General features: G+C 31.9%; 1 protein-coding gene across 4 annotated transcripts in view; it reads left to right on the top strand.

Moving 5' to 3' along the window:
* The window catches only part of LOC105200655 (putative fatty acyl-CoA reductase CG5065), a 104,725-nt gene that overhangs the window by 63,518 nt on the left and 23,446 nt on the right, over positions 1 to 17,761 (top strand). Inside the window, exon 1 of one of the 4 annotated variants that reach the window (XM_011168301.3) lies at positions 9,137 to 9,235. The exons of 1 other annotated variant lie outside the window; for it this stretch is intronic. Coding sequence is in view for 1 of the 3 variants with exons in the window: in XM_011168297.3 (XP_011166599.1) it covers positions 12,066 to 12,304 (239 nt within the window). In the remaining 2 variants the exon portion in view is untranslated. Of the gene's footprint in view, positions 1 to 9,136; positions 9,236 to 11,707; positions 11,941 to 11,963; positions 12,305 to 17,761 lie in introns of those variants that run through there. 2 more of the 4 variants (XM_011168302.3, XM_011168297.3) reach the window with 2 other exon arrangements.

Below are 17,761 nucleotides of genomic sequence, written 5' to 3' on the forward strand. Positions count from 1 at the left end.
CTGAGAAACTTGTAAATTTAATTATATCTTTTTTAGAGTTTTGGCTAGTTTTGCCAAAATTTCACTACCATGCTCCGTAGAAACAAGAGCCGTGGATCACGCTCAAAGTGCTATTGACGTCGTTCTATCTTCATCGATCATTAAACGTAAAACAAAGCATAAAGAAAGAAAGAGAAAGAAATATCAATATTTATTACGTGCTTTAGAGTAAGACCCCCTCAAGTAGACGACCACTTACAAAAAAAATTATATATTTAATAATATTTTTGCTCTACAATTAGCTAAAATCAAGTAGCAAGCAAACTTTATTTGACGTCATTTTAATACCAGTTTATTATCTGGAAAGTTATAGAAATTTTAAAATTAAAGGTTTCTTAAATTTTTTCCTTTTTTTCTCCTAATCAACGACAAAGAATTTTTATGATAAACCATACGATTAACGCACTAAAGAAAAATTTGTTATATCTAAGTAAATGTATTTATTTTAACATTATTTTATTCATTAAAAAGGGTACTTTTTAAGTTTAAAAATAAATTATTTTATACTAGTTAATATTTATTTAAATCAAGGAAATGATGTTAAAATAATTATATTAATTTTACGTTTCGCAAATAATTCTGTGTGCATCAGTAGCACTTTTTTTGGTGAGAAAAACACAAAAGGCAGAGGCAAATATTTTCTTTATTTGTTTCCATTTTCAATCGCGTTAACTGTCAAGTTATATTAACAATTGGCTTGCCATACGTAAATTGTTAATAGAGATGCCAATTTACAAAAACCATGAACGTTTCTGCTTATAAAATTGTACTAACAATAAGGCACGTGCATTGACATCTATTTGCATCGGATTGAAATTTTTCTTTAGAAGAAACTTAATTTTAACTATAAATGTAATGAAAGTTGATTTTATCGCATTTGTAACATGTCTAACAAAACATAGGTACGGAAGTGTCGTCCTCCAATTTTCACGAGCCTTTAATATGTTGTAATACGGATCAAAATAAGGGACACATATTCTTTTTATACGTACCAGTTTATACGTGCCGTCAGTTTTTACTTTTAGAGGGTAAAACATCCCTTTGAAAAAAATCAGTATATTTTTCGAAGCGAATGTCGTCGAAACTATAAAAAAACAATCAGAAAAAATATTCCGAAAATTGAATAGCTTGAAGAGTATTTTATAACAATGATAAATTTTTTTTTTTTTTAATTTAAATTCTGGTATCTTTCCTTGTAAGTACAATTTAGCGAATCTTGGTTTTGGACGCCTCTAACTTTGGCTGCCTGCGTGATACGCACGCACGTATTGCTCGCTAGGCACGCCGTTGCACAGACTGTCGGTAGATCGATCACGAATCTAAGGGTTCGCACCATCAATCAATATTATAATAATTAAACATCGTCGCGCATCTCAAAAACAAAAACAATTCTCGTTCAATTTTAAGTAGTAGTCTCACGACACGTAGCTTGTCAAGATAGTTGACCATAGTTTGGGTCTTGTGCCGCGTAGAATCCCCCGTCAAACCGTGGGACCGCAATTTAATACATTTGTTACAGAAATCATTTTAAATAAGACCGTACCTATTAAATTAGAATTTAATAAAACGGCTCTCATTATTAGTATACGCGCTGCCGGTAAATTACTATGCGAAAATGAATATATAAAGCTGATGGTAACAAACACACGAAAGTACTCCCTCTCTCTTTACGATGTTGATCATATTCTAAATCCAGATCGAAATATAAGACACATATTGTTTTTATACGTACCCATAATGCACTTTTCGAAGGTAGAATACTCCTTTGAAAAAAATCAGTTTTTTTCTTTCGAAACGAATAACGGGGAGAAAAGATATTAAAAAATGTTGTAAATAAAAGTGAAATAGTTTCAATGGTACTTTACAATGTTTTCAGATTTCTAAAAAAAATGTTAGAATTTTTTATATACTTCTATCACTCGCTTCTTTTTCTGTAATTCAAAAAATTGTTTTCGTCCAAATAAAAGGATATTTTGTGCCGAGTGCCTATCATGTGTAACAGTCGTATTCCGAAATGTGAACAAATCGGAAAATAGGCGGGAAGACTTCCAAACCCGCGCTGTTCCTATCCGCTATCTCGCACAATACGCTACACATTCTTTTTTCACTTTTTCGTAAAAAGAAATGTCAATTACTACAGATACACAGGATACGTAACTATGACAATATATAATAACAACGACGATAAAATAATCAAATAATAATATTAATTATTTACGTAACGATAGTTATATCTTGTACAACACATCTCATCCGAGGGACGTCGCATGAACGTCGCGATATCATATGGATGTCACATTGATGTGCTGTGTGGAGTGTTTCTTAGCCTTTTCGTTAGGAAACGATAGAGTAACTTGGGGTATTATGGAAAAGATGGCTCCAATCAAAGGAGTGGTTAATATCAAATTAAAAATATAATTTGTTATTTGCACAAAATGTCTTGATGTCAGTACAACAAAATTTTATAGATCGTATTGTTATTGTAGTCAAATTTTATTTTAGCATTTTGTACCTTAATAAAATTGTTGATTTTAATAAGGTTTCTAAAAACGGTAAAGTTAAATTATTATTTAAGAGAATTTTTATAATTCTAAATTTTTTGGTAAAGAAATGAAATGGAACAGCAAAGCTACTCTGATCTATATGTATATGGTTCCGATTTTGTGGCATAACGAATGTTATGAAAAATATGACAAATGCTTTTCTGAGAAAGTCTTGTGCAACAAACTAATAATAATAATAATAATGTTGTTAATAACTTAAAAAACAACTAAGAAGTTTAAACTATATAGAGTAAATTGGGGTATTATGGCTATAGTTTGTAATTTCTTCAGTAATTGCTAAATAGTGCATTTTTATAGTCATTCTGAAAGATAATCAATGTTTACAGTATTTTATATGCGTACATTATTCAAAACAATCTTATTCTGAATATTATATAATACTTTTACTTTTGACTACCTGCAAAGTTTTGCATGTGTCCTCTAAAAGCTGTTATAACGTCGAATAAGTTACTGTTAAACTATCATAATCAACGTTACGTATGTAATAAAGGAACCTAAATTGTAACAGGACTTATAATTTGTGCATTTATTTTCACTATTTATTTAAATACACTATGATCATCTTTTTCTTACAATTTGACCAAGATGGCTCACTTTGTTTGTTCATACATTGTTTTTCTTTAAATTATAAAAATCTGTTTTTTTTCCTTACTTCAAAAGAATTATAATTGTTATGTTATTATTGCAATATCAAATTTTAAAATTTTTATATTACTATTGCAATATTATAATTATAACTAAGTCACATATAATAATATATATTTTATTACTTTTAGAAAATGTTATACCTGTTTTTAACATAAAACGTGTATAACTAACTGTCTCATAATACTCTATCTTTTCCTTAAAATTTTGATAAGATGGCCAATGCATATGTTATATATTATTTGTATTTTGTTAATATTTGATTTCTAATAAGTGTTTTCTCTTTAAATTCAATAGTATTATTAACTTTAAGATTCAGTGAAGTGATATGTCAAACATTATTAAAAAATAACAAAAATAAAAATGCGTTTTTTGCATTTTGAAAAACTATGGCCATCTTACCCGAGTTTACCCTATATACAGAATGTTCCACAAAATATGGAACATAGTAATAATAGTATTCCCAATTCTCAAATACGAAAGAGAGTAAAATAAAAACTTAATTAAATTAATTAAGTAAAACTATAAATAAACGAATGCTGTACAAGTCAAAAATTATAAAATGTAAATACAGCTTTTTTGAACGAATTTTAAGTGCGCTTTAAGCGCTAGAAAATGGCATTTTTCCTGCACTGGTCTTATAATAATCTATGCTTATAAAGCGCCTTTACTAGTAGATTTTGAAAGCGCTTTTAAAGCGCTAAAAAAGCTTTCATTTCCCGCAGTAGCGTTTTTTAGCGCTTTTCCGGCGCTGCTGTGCTACGTGGGTAAAGATCTTAAGATATTCGTTGTACACTAAAGAAGACTGTTAATTAAAAATCAAAAGGTTTGTTTATTATATTTAATTAATAATGCTTTCGTTTGACCTTTGCGTTATAACGCCTGGTACGGTTTTTAAGTCCGTTTCCTGTTTGTAATTTTTATTTGAATTAATTTTTGTTTGCTACGTGGCATACTACAAATATTTTGTACAAACTGATAGGATATATAATATGCAAAGATCCACAAGATTACAATAATACACACTTTATTTTATGTGAAAATTCTTCGCAAATGGATACTGCTGTTATCTATTCTATTGTGGCAGTCAGAGCCTTTAAACTTTCATATAATTTGTTGTAGACAGCGTTAGTGGTGCCCTCACGAAGTAGATGCCCTTGAAATCGGAACTGAATATCGATTCCTATATTCAGTCGATAAAAGTATGCGGAATCTGGATGCAAATAGAAAATAAATTTAAAAATGACAAGGAGAAAAATAAATTGTTCTTGTTATAAAACTTATTTTAGACATAATTACCTTATACAATATTTCATCATTCCGAAATTCTTATTATTGATTTTTAATGATAAACATTTTTATTATTTTTTTTTAAATATCTTTTCGACATTCTATTCGCCTCATTATAAAATAAAATTAATAAATATTTTTTCTCGCATTTTTCCACTTAAGATATTAACAAATTTACACCTTTCTAATATAAAATGATGTGCTATTTTTTTGGTTATGACATTTTTTATAGTAAGACAATTTTTTAAAGTAGAACATTTGGTTGTGTTTTAAAATGCTTTCAAGTTAATTTAACAATTTTATTTATATGTCTGCTTATTTTGATATAATTAATAATTTTACAACATCTTTTTCTTCTCTTTGAAGTTGCCAAAGTAGTGCAAATGTTTTTATTTAAAGCATAATTTGTATATAAATTTTTAACTTTATTTTGTATTGTAAAATGTCATTTGAAACATACAAATAATGCATAATATACCTAAAGACAAAGAGATGCTCGTTTCGTGTCAGACTACTGCGCATTCCCACCACTTTTGTCAAAGCTTACGTGTAACTCGTATGAAGTAGAAACGAATATGATCGTTTGGCCGCGATTTATTCAAATTCGATTACTTGGTTTGTATAATATAACCTTATTGAATATAATTTTTAAAAAATTGATTATTGAATTATTTTTCGCATGCAAATACAATGCCTTGTAACGTGAAAGGTTAAGTTAAATGTCCTATTTTCAACATCGTGTATGTAATAATTTAAAAGTATTTGTTTTCGCAGATGCTCCGCATCTTCTTAACATAATACATATATAAATTAGAATAAATATAATTCTCTTTTATTATTGCGTTGTTACATATTGATAAGTTAATAACTGTAAAAATATTCCATTAACTTAAAGGAAACAATACATATATAAATTAGAACGAATATAATTCTTTTGTTATTGCGTTGTTACATATTGATAAGTTAATAATTGTAATAAAGTTAAAATATATTAATACATTTCATTAAATTTACATACATTAGAAGTACATATGTGTAATAAATTTAATTTAGTTTAACAAAAGCAATAAATTTAAAAAAAAGAGAAAAAAGGGAAAGAAAAAAAAAGCGACATAAAAAGATGATTATTTTCATTAATTATTAAATTTCTTTAAAGTACTGAAAAATTTTCTTTTTATTATTTAATTACATTACACATACATATGCAAAACATACATATTTTGATTAAAATGATTGAGATGTGCGTACTAATATTAGTTAAGCTCACGTGCTCATTCCTGATTTAATAAAACAATTTTTAAGCAATTACCAAACAAACTCATTCCAGAGTTGGCAAGACCAGTTAAGTCCTGATAAAGTCCTTGCGCCATGCCTTAAGGAGCATTCTGCGCGATTCTTCCTGTCGCTGAAGATGTTCCTGAAAATCATAGACAAAAACAAAAACAGATGTCGAAATTACTAATAAAAAATCTATCTTTTAAATATTTGCATAATAATAACAAAATTGAAATTAATTATTAATCAATTTTTTTAATTATTTAAAATTAATTATTTTTAATAATATAATGTTTTTTCAAAATGTCTGCTTAAAATGCTTTCATAAATAACTATTACGGAATCGCTGTGTAAAATTGCCGCTTAGTGCGACGTAGAGTCCCTAGGGACTAGTGCGTTAACTTTGACAAAATCCTGATTGGTGCTTTCGGAAATATGCGCAAGAGCATACCCTTGTCTTTATTCCATGCATTTGACAAAGCTCATTTAAGTCTGAAGTTGCTATGAATATTTTGTATATATATATAACTGAATTTGTATACATACATACATATGCTCGGACTAAAAAATGAAATAGATATATATTTGAAGTTTGGCAAAAGTGAGATATGTTTAGAAAGCAAAGAGTACGTCTGTATTTAAAATATAATTAATTAAATATTTAAATAGATATCTAACATGTCGTACAAATCTCTTCAAGAAGTTTGGAAAAAAAAACAGCAAAATACTCGATTGAAAGCATTTCTAAGAAATAGAATGTTATCCGTCCAAGACACTCAGATAATAATGTCAAATAGCCAAGGTAGGTTTTACTTTTGACACATAATTCGTTACTATTACGTATAACACACTAAAAAAAATTACTATTAGTTAATTCATTACATAGCGAGTAAAGTTACAAGTTACAATTTTTGACTGAATAATGAGTAATGGTAATGAATATTTATCAGAACTGATTTCTTATTCTGGTCTTATCGCTACTATTATAAAAAAATTGTGACGTCATTACAAAATCGTTATTACAAAATAGTGACGGTAACGGTAACGGCATTACTTATGCTTGATTATTTTCTATTCGTCTTACGTTAATTTTCAATAAAAATTTGAAATCAACGTTTTTCTATATGGGGATTACTATAAATATGCAAAAATTTTTGCCAATACTGGTATAGAGCTCCTAAAGCACCTCCTCATTTCTTGGAAGCTATAAACGCTGTAGTGTATTAATACTAATAAAAAATGATTTGTTTAGATAATTAAAAAGATATAGGAACCCGTAGTCTATTTATAACCCTTTTTTATATAAAATCTGCTACAAATAAATTTTTGAAAAAAGATAATACAATTTGCACGATTTTCTTTGGCAAATTGCATAATTTAAACGATAGTGAGTGTATTATAGATAATATTAGATCATTTTATATGTTTGTAACTTTCTGAAACTATTTCGTTTATATTTTTCTTTGTCATATTTTCCTTACAGTGCGGTTTGAAACATGAAATTGTGTAGCGTAAACCGGTTCTCCGAAAATAGACAATAAGAAATAATATAAGAAGAAATATTATTCAAAAACAAAGTGGTACGTCAGTATTGGTAACTTTCTCCTCTAATGAATAAAATAAACGTATTCAGATTTATTATAAAAATGTGCATGTTATGTAGGAACATAAATACAGTTGATGCCGATTATGAAAATGAAAGGAGCATTCATCGTCATAACAGCCGATGAAGATATTAATTCAGTTTCCAAAGAAAGTGATTCGGTGACGTTCCTAACAATGTTTTCTAACGATATGTTTTCTAATAGTAGAACAGAAGGTGATATTATATTTTGTTTAGTGATTATAATACCTACACAGTTGAAAGTAAGCAAAATTTAACGTAATGTAGCAGAAACAAATTTCAAACGGGTATTAAATATATTTAATGTTACGAAAAGTGCACTAAATTTCACGCATATATTTTTCAGTTATATGTGCATTAATATAATTTAAATGTGTGTATACATTAAATTTAATGTGCTATGTGTGCTTTAAAAATACACATTAAGTTTTATAACATTTTTAAAAGTGTACAAGGCCATGTAGCACTCAAATTTTTCAGAAATATCTCAGGAATATTTCAACTCAAAAAATAAATTATTTCAGAAAGATTTCGAAATATATCTGTAACATTTCAGAGTAATCTTTGGAATAGTAAGATATCTGTAAAAGAAATTTAGAAATAGGGCTGTAATATATTATCTCGTTTATGTTTAACACCTAACAGTATATTTCCTAACAATATTCTTGACAGTATTTAATTTCGAAGATAGAAATAATAATTATGATCAAGATGACCAAAATGAAGATAAAGGTGATGATGAAAATATCAATCAAAATTGCATCCAAAATGAACCGTTCTATGGTGCTGAAATAATTGTTGGGGATAGTATAATACTAATTCTATCTGTTTTTTTGATCATAGTTGTATAATGCCATGCATTGCTGATATTACGCGGAATATAGTTTCCGTCCAAGGATAAGCATAACGCATTATTTGCTTTCGCCAGCTGTGTTGATCGTTCCTGTAACTGCTCCATTTTTTTTGTAAAAGAGTATGTGACGATAAAAAGCATTGAAATACCTACCTGAGAAACTAGGTTGGTTTCAGTTAAATTCTAATAACGCTATTAGTAATGTTTGTGACATCCCAAATCTCTGAAAGGGTTTTGCAGAATCCTTTCAGAACTGTTGCACATAAAATGTGAAAGGCTGAAACCTTTCTAAAAACTTTCCGCAACAATCACTTTTATATGGGACAGTATCTTTATATACATGAATATGTTTTTTCAACTCGGGGGATGGGGGGGGGCGATATCTTTATTTCGCGTAAAATGCAAGAAATAACAAAATTATTCTTAATTACACAGTTGTTAGTTGTACAACATCGATATCTTATTATGAGCATATACATTGATATATTGATTATAAGCATATGCATACAGAAAAAAAATTTAGTATCAATAATTCATTGTTTCGTATATAAGCCAATAGTATAATATCTTCTTGGAAGAATTGATAATATCGATCAGACACGATTTGACATAATGTAACATTGTTCCATTATTTAGACATAATTAGCTTATGTAAAGAAATTTTGTTTCTTCATGTGCGTCGATTGTTGGTACTGATAATACTTTTTCAACTCTGTAATTATCATTTTAAAAGGCTGGCAGCTTGAATCGAGAATTAGCACCGTGGTAGTAGGGATGGGTTCTCCGACGGTGCAAAAGAATACATTATAAGGAAGCACGCACCGGGTCCATGCCTCACTTGCGGAAGTTAGCGTGGTGGCGAAGCACGCGGGTCGAAGTATATCTCGTATACGGTCTTACGTACAAGAGGTTGTACTAAAACGTGCACCAGCAGCCCGTGCGCAGGTAAGTCGAATGGAAGTGCATTGGGCATTGCGTAAATGCAGCTAAAGAAAGTTCTTCCGTGTTTACGCGAGGCGGTGTGGCCGATTGCATAATACTTTCGTCGCGAGTGAGATGCAGGAAAGTGCCCCTTTCGCTGTCTCCGCCCCGCTCCCTCGCCCTCATCTCACCCATAACGTTTTTCTCTCCTCTTCTGCAATCTGCATTTCTCGCGCGGCCACGAGAATGCAGGCGCGCCCGGCAGATATTTTTCTTCTCGCTCGTGCGTCCTGCAACAGTCGAAGTGGAAGTGCCCGTGCGACCTCCGGAGAGAGATCGTCGGACCCATTTTCAACACCCGATCACTCGATTCCTGCGCGTCGGATCGCCGTCGTTGCCGTTGTCGTCGTCATCGCGCGAATGTAGATTACAAAACACGATCGGACGGATAAAATCGTTTTCCCATGACGGAGGCGAGCGCGAGCGGCGGATGTTGTCGGAAAATAACTTCCGCGCGCGTACACAAGCGGAGGACTCGAATTGCGAATCGAGTTTACGGCAACAGCTGCCTTCGGCAGATTCAATTACAGCTTCCGTTAAATACACGCCGACGGCGTGTCTAACGTGTTAAGCGGATTGCGCATCCAAGTCTCCTCCGAGCGACTTTTTCGCCGCGCGGTCTTTCGTCCGCGATCCCGAGGTATTTTTCACCCCGAATGTACACCGCTCCATCCACTTTATATCGATGGATATCGTTTTCTCCATTGTCAACTGATATACGTTAATATTTTTACTTTGAAACTGTTGGTTCTTGCATTCTCGGACGTTTTATATGCGGTCTAGCGGTAAACATTAATTACATTACGCGCGAGCAACAGTGGTTCGGCGAACGGAGCGATACGATACCCTTTCGCACCGAGAAGAAATGGATGCAGTTACCATAATTTAACTATAATTTATCCATTTTTGGTTGCCGATTATATTACAGTTGTTTTAACCATATTATAATTATTACATTGAGAGAAAAACTGGAATAGTGATGGCAACTATAAGGCAACCATACAAATTTTATTAATAGAATTATATAGAAAATATACAGTTAAGTGAACTATATTATAGTTATTGTAACTAAGTTAATGGTGAAAAGAACTAATAAAAATAGTAGTAATTAGTATATTATATAGTATACTACAACTATTTTTTAGTAATTCTCTTTAACCATTAACTTAGTTCACTTAACTATATATTATAATTTTATTAATAAAATTTGTATGGTTGTTCCCTTACAGTTGCCATCACTGCAATTTTTTCTCTCACAATCAGTGTAGTTATACTGGAAACAAATTTGGTAAAAATCTAAAATAATCCGATATGATCGACTAAACGTTAGGTTGATTCAACAATTATTTTATCACGTAAAAAGAATGTTTAGTTTATTCATGTCAATCATTCAAATTTTGTAATGAAGTATTATCTCAATCAACTTAATATTTAGTTGAACGTATCGGACTAAATATTTTAATTTTTCGACAAATTCTTTTTCGATGTATTATTGTTACGTAAATAATAAGCGAATGTTTAAAAAATAGTTATACTTACTATTGCATTTACTATATAAAAACTTTAAATTATAAAGTATATAAAACTTTATATTTATTTTTACTTTCTTTAGTTTATACTATTATTATTATTAAATTATTGTATCTTGATACTTTAGTATATTAATATTTAAAATTATCACGGTTTATAATACAATGCCATCATAGTCGGTAGAATTATAAACATAAGATTATTATTACTAACATAGCAGGAATAACTATAAAAATGGAGTTCCTAACCATAATTATTTTATTATAATACTTAAATATAGTCACAAATACCAAACACTTTTCTCTCAGTGCGCCTTATGTATAATTAATTAATTGTATATAATTATATATTATATATATTTTAATATATATGTACATATTTGACATAATCATATATAACTGTATATAATTACATTTGCAAAACTTTTTACCGGGATATTATTTTTGGATTCAAAAAATCTGAAGCGCAAATTCGCAAATGTCAAAATGAATTCATTTCTATTCATTTTAAATTCATTTTCGTTTACTAAGTAAATACTTAGAAACAAGACAAATAGGCAATATTGGGTATTTAGGTATAGATATGTAAACTTACCTTACGAGAGTTTTTGCATTAAGCTCGGATCAGTCATTCTCATGGGAATGGATTCGTCGCGAGCAACGTAATCTGTGCGAGCGACGGCGAAGCAACCTGGAACGCACGCCGATCGATTTTTTCGCCTCGGTCGGCCTCGATCGAGTTTCAACCCTTCGCGCATACCATCCCTTTCACGCATGTGTGCCACGGATTGTTATTCCCCCACGCACGTGATTTCCGGCCGGGCGGGCGACGTGCGGTAGCGCGCGCGCGACGCGCTCAGCAGTCGCGTAGTGTCGCGACACACGGTGCAACGCGACGACGACGACGACGACGACGGTGGCGACGGCGACGGCGGCGGCGACGTCGACGCCGACGAGGGCCCCTGCCCCCTCCCGCCCCAGGCCAGTGCGTCTCGCCCCTTTTGCCAGGAGGTTTGCCTCCAGCGGTGAGGCGGTCGATCGAGATTCGCGACGAGAGTGCGGCCGCGACACCGCGTGGCGAATCGCGTGACAGAGGATTCGGCTGAATATTCGAACCTTCCTCTCTTCGGCATCCCCCTGGTGAGTCAGGCCACCCTTCGGTGACAACGTATACGAATCTCGTGGCGAACGCGCGCGCGCGCGCCCGCGCGCGAGATCCCTTTCCGGTGACCTAGTAGTCAGCTGATGGTGACTATCGGCCACTGATGTCGTTACGAAGGGAATACGACGTCGCGACGTCGCCCGTACTTATACCGACGTCGAAGATCGTGTCGTCGAGATGCGCGACGAGCACGAGGACGCGCTCGCACGCTCCCGGGACTCGCGGCGCGAGGACACGCGAGCCCGAAAACGCGAAGGTGGAAAGAAAGTGTGAAAGGGGCGATGCCGAGGAACCAGGCGCCGAGCGGACTAACCTGTGCTCGAAAAGCACGCATGATACACAGTGAGTCCGGCACGTACGTGCCGAAATTCGCGTTAATCACGAGCGATTCTTCGCGATGGGAGAAAAAAAAATGGTTGCAATTACCTAGATTCTAGATCGTCAAACTTGTCGAAAACAGACTTTGCAAAATCTTGCTGCGAACCTTGCGAAAAGTACAAATTTTAATGCGGAACTTGATTCAGCTGGTGATATCAACATAATACTAGCCCGCTGACATAATTTGTCAGCTGATTACGAGCGAATCCTAGTTTTATATCATTCGCATCATCACCGAGAGAAAAGTATTTGGTATTTGTGACTATTATTACGTGGTAAAATAATTATGGACTCCATTTTTATAGTCGTTACTGAAATGTTAGTAATAATAACTTAATGTTTATAGTTCCGCCAACTGTGAAAAAATTTTACTTTAAATTATAATAATTTGAAATATTAATATAATAACATACTAAAACGTGGTAAGAGGATATGGATGAGAAAAATAAAATAGACGTTTTTATTATATAGTAACTGCAATATAGTGAATATAGAACTATTTTTTAAACATTTGCTTACTATTTAGGTAATAATAATAACTAACAACTATATAAATGTATTGACACTAAAAATGACTATATGAATTGTAGTTACCCAAACAGCACACAATATTTATAAAAAATTCACAAAATATTTATAATTATTTGAATATTTTATAAATATTTACGAAAATACTTCATAAACGTTTTTGTGATCTTAGATTGGACAGATCGTAAGGATTCATCATAAATATAAGAAAATAATGAAAAATATTTATCATAAATATTGTGTGCTGTCTAGGTATCTATAATAAATTATAGTCAAACTATGGTAATAGCAATCATTTTTTTCTCTCAGTGTATAATTAAATAACAAATTAACAAAAAAAAAACCGAGCAAAATCTGCGCAATATAATTTGATGGCAGATTAACAACAAAAATCTATTCAGTGTTGTTGTCAAATTGTTGGCAAAAAAACGAAGCAAAATCTGAGCTGAATATACGATAATAACTACAGGACTACCACTAGATGATTCGGTCTTTTGCAAGTAAAATTTGTCATCACATAGTGCTGCGCAGATTTTGTTCGGTTTTCCACGCGAATTTGCCGTCAGATAATGCTACGTAAAGCTTGCTTGATTCTTGTTATTAATTTGCTATCTGGTTATGTGCAAATTTGCCAGCAAAACACAAGTTTATTGCTGGCACAGATAGCACCGGATTTGTTACCAATCTTTGAACGAGTTTGCTGCCAACTCGATGATAATTTACTCGCAATTTATTTACTGAACATCATTTAAACTGTAATTTATTTTTAGTACCAACTATATATTCATAGTAGTTTTAACCATGCAAATTATAGTTATTATTACTACGTAAATAATAGCAAATATAAAAAGATAGTTATATTTATTATAATTATAATTACATTTATCATACAAAAATGTTTATATTATTTTTACCATCTCTGTCACATTTTACTATATTAATATTTGAAATTATCATTTATAGTGAAATGTTCTCATAATTATAAACGTAGAATTATAAACGCAAGATTATTATTACTAATACTAACACTGTAGCAGTAATAACTATAAAAATGGAGCTTTCAGCAGTAATTATTGTATGCAAATACCTAACGCTTTTCTCTCGGTGATCAAGAAAAATATACGCTTGCATCGATTTTATGCAACTACTGTCGGACAACACTTCACTATCTATCGCAGAAAGAATAGTTTTGCTGAGGTACCTAAAGATTTAACCAAATATATTATCTGAACATGGATTGAAAAACATCTTATTATATAAACTAAGAATCTATTACATTTAATAGACCTGTTCTCTAACTTTTAATGACAGTTCGATATCGTTACAATGTTGCGCAACTTTTTTACCATGCATAATGTCTGCGTAACAACACTGTAACGGCACCGAACTGTCGTTAAAAGTTACAGAATAGGCGTACCTTTAAGTTCAGATATTCTAACTGCAAAATGATGCTCGAAAAGATTCTGTTTGGTTGAATCAAAATACATTTTGATGTACGTGCATCTTGTGTGTATAACAATGAAACATTTTTCTCAGCGAAAGTAATTACGCCTAGAACAATATTCTTCATCAGAACTCTTTGCAACTCTTGTCATCATGTTTAAACGCCCTGCGTAATTATTTGGCCGATCTAAACTGAAATTGTTTTCATATCTTTGTCTGACCCAATTTTTACATGCTTCAGCAAGTAGTTCTTTCCGTGTGTAACAGTAATATTCGTGTCCACAAAAGTATCACCCATAAATATGGTAAAGTGTCCATAAAAAATGTATCTGGCTCTTGACATTCGTTCAGCGATAAACACACTGCGAAATTATCTCTTTTATTTGGAGCTCTCAATAATTGCATCGTGATCGCGTATAATACCAGTTTCCTAGTACGAGACTAGTACGAGACTTTATCGACGTTCTTGATCGAAGGAATCGCGCTATTCCTCACCGGAGGAGAAATATTTTATGCAAATGCTGTGCGTTCTAGCTTTCTCGCTCTGTGCCACATGACTTGAGAATTCCGTTGCATTATGCGAATACTTTATAACCGCGATAAGATAAGAACGTAATGAAAGATTGACAGCAAGCAGCACGTGTCCTCGGCCCACTGAGTCGACGAACTGAATTGAAATTATTTGTTTACTGCATTATTGATCTTATAAAGCGTTATAATTGCAGGTGGACACGCTTTCGCGATTATGCGGTCAAAAAAGCCTTTACTCCGCAGAATTAGCTTCGCGGAAAGCTTGAGGTTGTAAGAGACTATGCTCCACGAGTATAAGAGAAATTATTCTCCTGATTTTTGTAAAAAAAAAAAAAAATTGAGAAGAAAGGAAAGGGGGAAAAAGAAAAGGAACGATATGTTCGCGGTACTTTTTATTTCCATTGCTCGAGCGAAGCAATTTCTACGACATTCTCGAGACCATCGCATTAGTTCTAATCTCTATAGGCAAGATTTACACTCGTATTTACGCACATATGTATAGGCGAAAAGTGTAACTTCTGGTATGACTAACCGATCGATATTCGGAGCTCATAGGTCGATCGATTGTACTCTACGCAACCACGTGCGTGGTGGTCTCGCGTGTGACTTTATGGCGAGATCGCTCACGTTAACTCTTCCTATATGTATAAAGGGTATACATTCACGCCCTCGAACGAACGATGGGATTTACGAAAAGCGCGTATTCGAACCCTGTAAAATCGATAATCTACAATGAAAAAAGTTCAGTCACAGTAATTAAGCTAGATGATAGTTAACTAACCTTTGGTGAATAATTTCTATTAAATATTTAATTGTAATATATAAATCAAATATTTATCAACAGTTTGGTGACTATTTGGTAATCGATTGGTTACTATTACCATGCTTGATTATTATTAATATAATAACTTTACGTGTATTAAAAGTTATTAGTTAAAGTTAAATATTAACTCATTTACAATTAAGTTAAAAGTTATTAACGTCTAACCTTATTTTATTTAAGTAGTTATTACCCAATCTTGATAATAATATCTTTGTAATATCATTAGAGTTGCAGTAGCTATTAGCATTGATAAGAATTTACGTCCTTGAGCAATTCTGCTGAATTTAGTTCACGGATACATTTGTGCAAAAGATAATCTAGCATCATCAAATTGAACGTTATTATCTAATTAGTCATCGAAATCATTGTCTAATTAATATTTGTCTTAAGTAAAATAAACATTTATAAAACTAAAATTATTTGTATATTATTAACTTTCAACGATTGTCAAACTAATAAAATATACAATTATCGCATTTGCTCTCAATACAAATTATTATTATTATTATTATTTTTTTTTTCAATTTGTCTTTGCATGTATATTTGCCAGACTTCTATCAAACCTACAACTGCAAAATGTTTTACAAATAACTCATAATTCTATAGTGAAAAAAGTTTGTTAATAATAATCAAACTTATCGAAATATTTTTAATTAAATGTTTGATTAACAGAACTAAATATATATTTAGTAATTTTTAATAATTATATTAATAGTAATCAAACATAATTACAGTAACAAATTTATTATTAAACGGTTACCCTATGGTTACTAAATAATCGAGCCTAGTTACTAAGCTTTGGTAAAATAATTTTAATTTAATTTTTAGTTAATATAACTAAATATAATTATAAATGTAGAAAAAGGGAGTGGAATACCATTTTATGTTTTCAACATAAGTGTAAATATTAACGCGACATAATTCTTATCAACAGTGGTTTTCTAGAAACATCTTATACATTCTTCATTCATGTTCATTAAAAAGAAATTTAATAAACAATTCTCATCAAAATATTTATGAAATTCTCAACTACAAGATAGGTGGCAGATATTTCGTGGCTTTTTCCAGATTTTCTTGAATATTAAAATGAAGAATGTACGACGTGACAGACAAACAAAAACGAAAGTTTTGTCGAAAAACGCATACAAGCAAAAAGTTAAAATTATATCATCTGACGGAAACATATAAATAATTCAATTTAAATCGGAGAAATACTTGGCATTGGAAAACAGGTCACTACGCTATACAGTATTGAAACAGTGTGATATATCACGTTTTGACATTAAAAATGTGGAATAGCCTATAAAACTGCTATATTTAATAGCGACATTATCTGACGTAATGATTGTGTGTTTGGACGAACGTGTTCGATACGTTTTCTTTTCACCTAGCGGACCGTTTGTCGTGTGCACGAAAATTTTCCGTTGTCCTTAACATTTTTTTGTTATCAAATATAACACTTTTTTATAAGATATTCTATACTTTTTATGTCAAAACGTGTGCACAGTGGGTACCATCACTACAATAAAAATCAGATGGCACACAAAAGAACTTGAGCAATAAAACTTGGCTAGTAAAACGATCAGCCAATCATAGCCGAGAATGTAAGGCCATGATGTAAAAAGTAGCAAATCCAATTCCTGCCGCAAATTTACTTTAGAACACTATAGAAATGTCTATAGTTCTGAATGTGTTTTTTGAAACAGGCATTGCATATACGGAATGGGGTTCTCCTTAGACGACTTTTATCATTTTTAATAAGGTAATGAACATACGTATTACCTTATTAAAAATTATAAAAGTCGTATAAGGAGAACCCCATTTCGTATATACAATACCTGTTTAAAAAAACACATTCAGAACTATAGACATTTCTATAGTGTTCTAAAGTAAATTTGCGGCAGGGATGTGTTGATTTCCATACATGGGTCTTATGCGTCGTCTACAATACAGTTGTTACGATGTTACGACGTTGCGACGGGCCAATCAAAGAAAAGAATATACGATTTTTTTCTTCCTTTGCAGAATCGTAACATCTTAACGACTGTATTGTAGACGACATTACTGTTTAAGTTTTTCTGACAGGCTTTCTTACA

Source organism: Solenopsis invicta, chromosome 15 (genome assembly GCF_016802725.1).
Source record: "Solenopsis invicta isolate M01_SB chromosome 15, UNIL_Sinv_3.0, whole genome shotgun sequence".
NCBI lineage: Eukaryota > Metazoa > Arthropoda > Insecta > Hymenoptera > Formicidae > Solenopsis > Solenopsis invicta.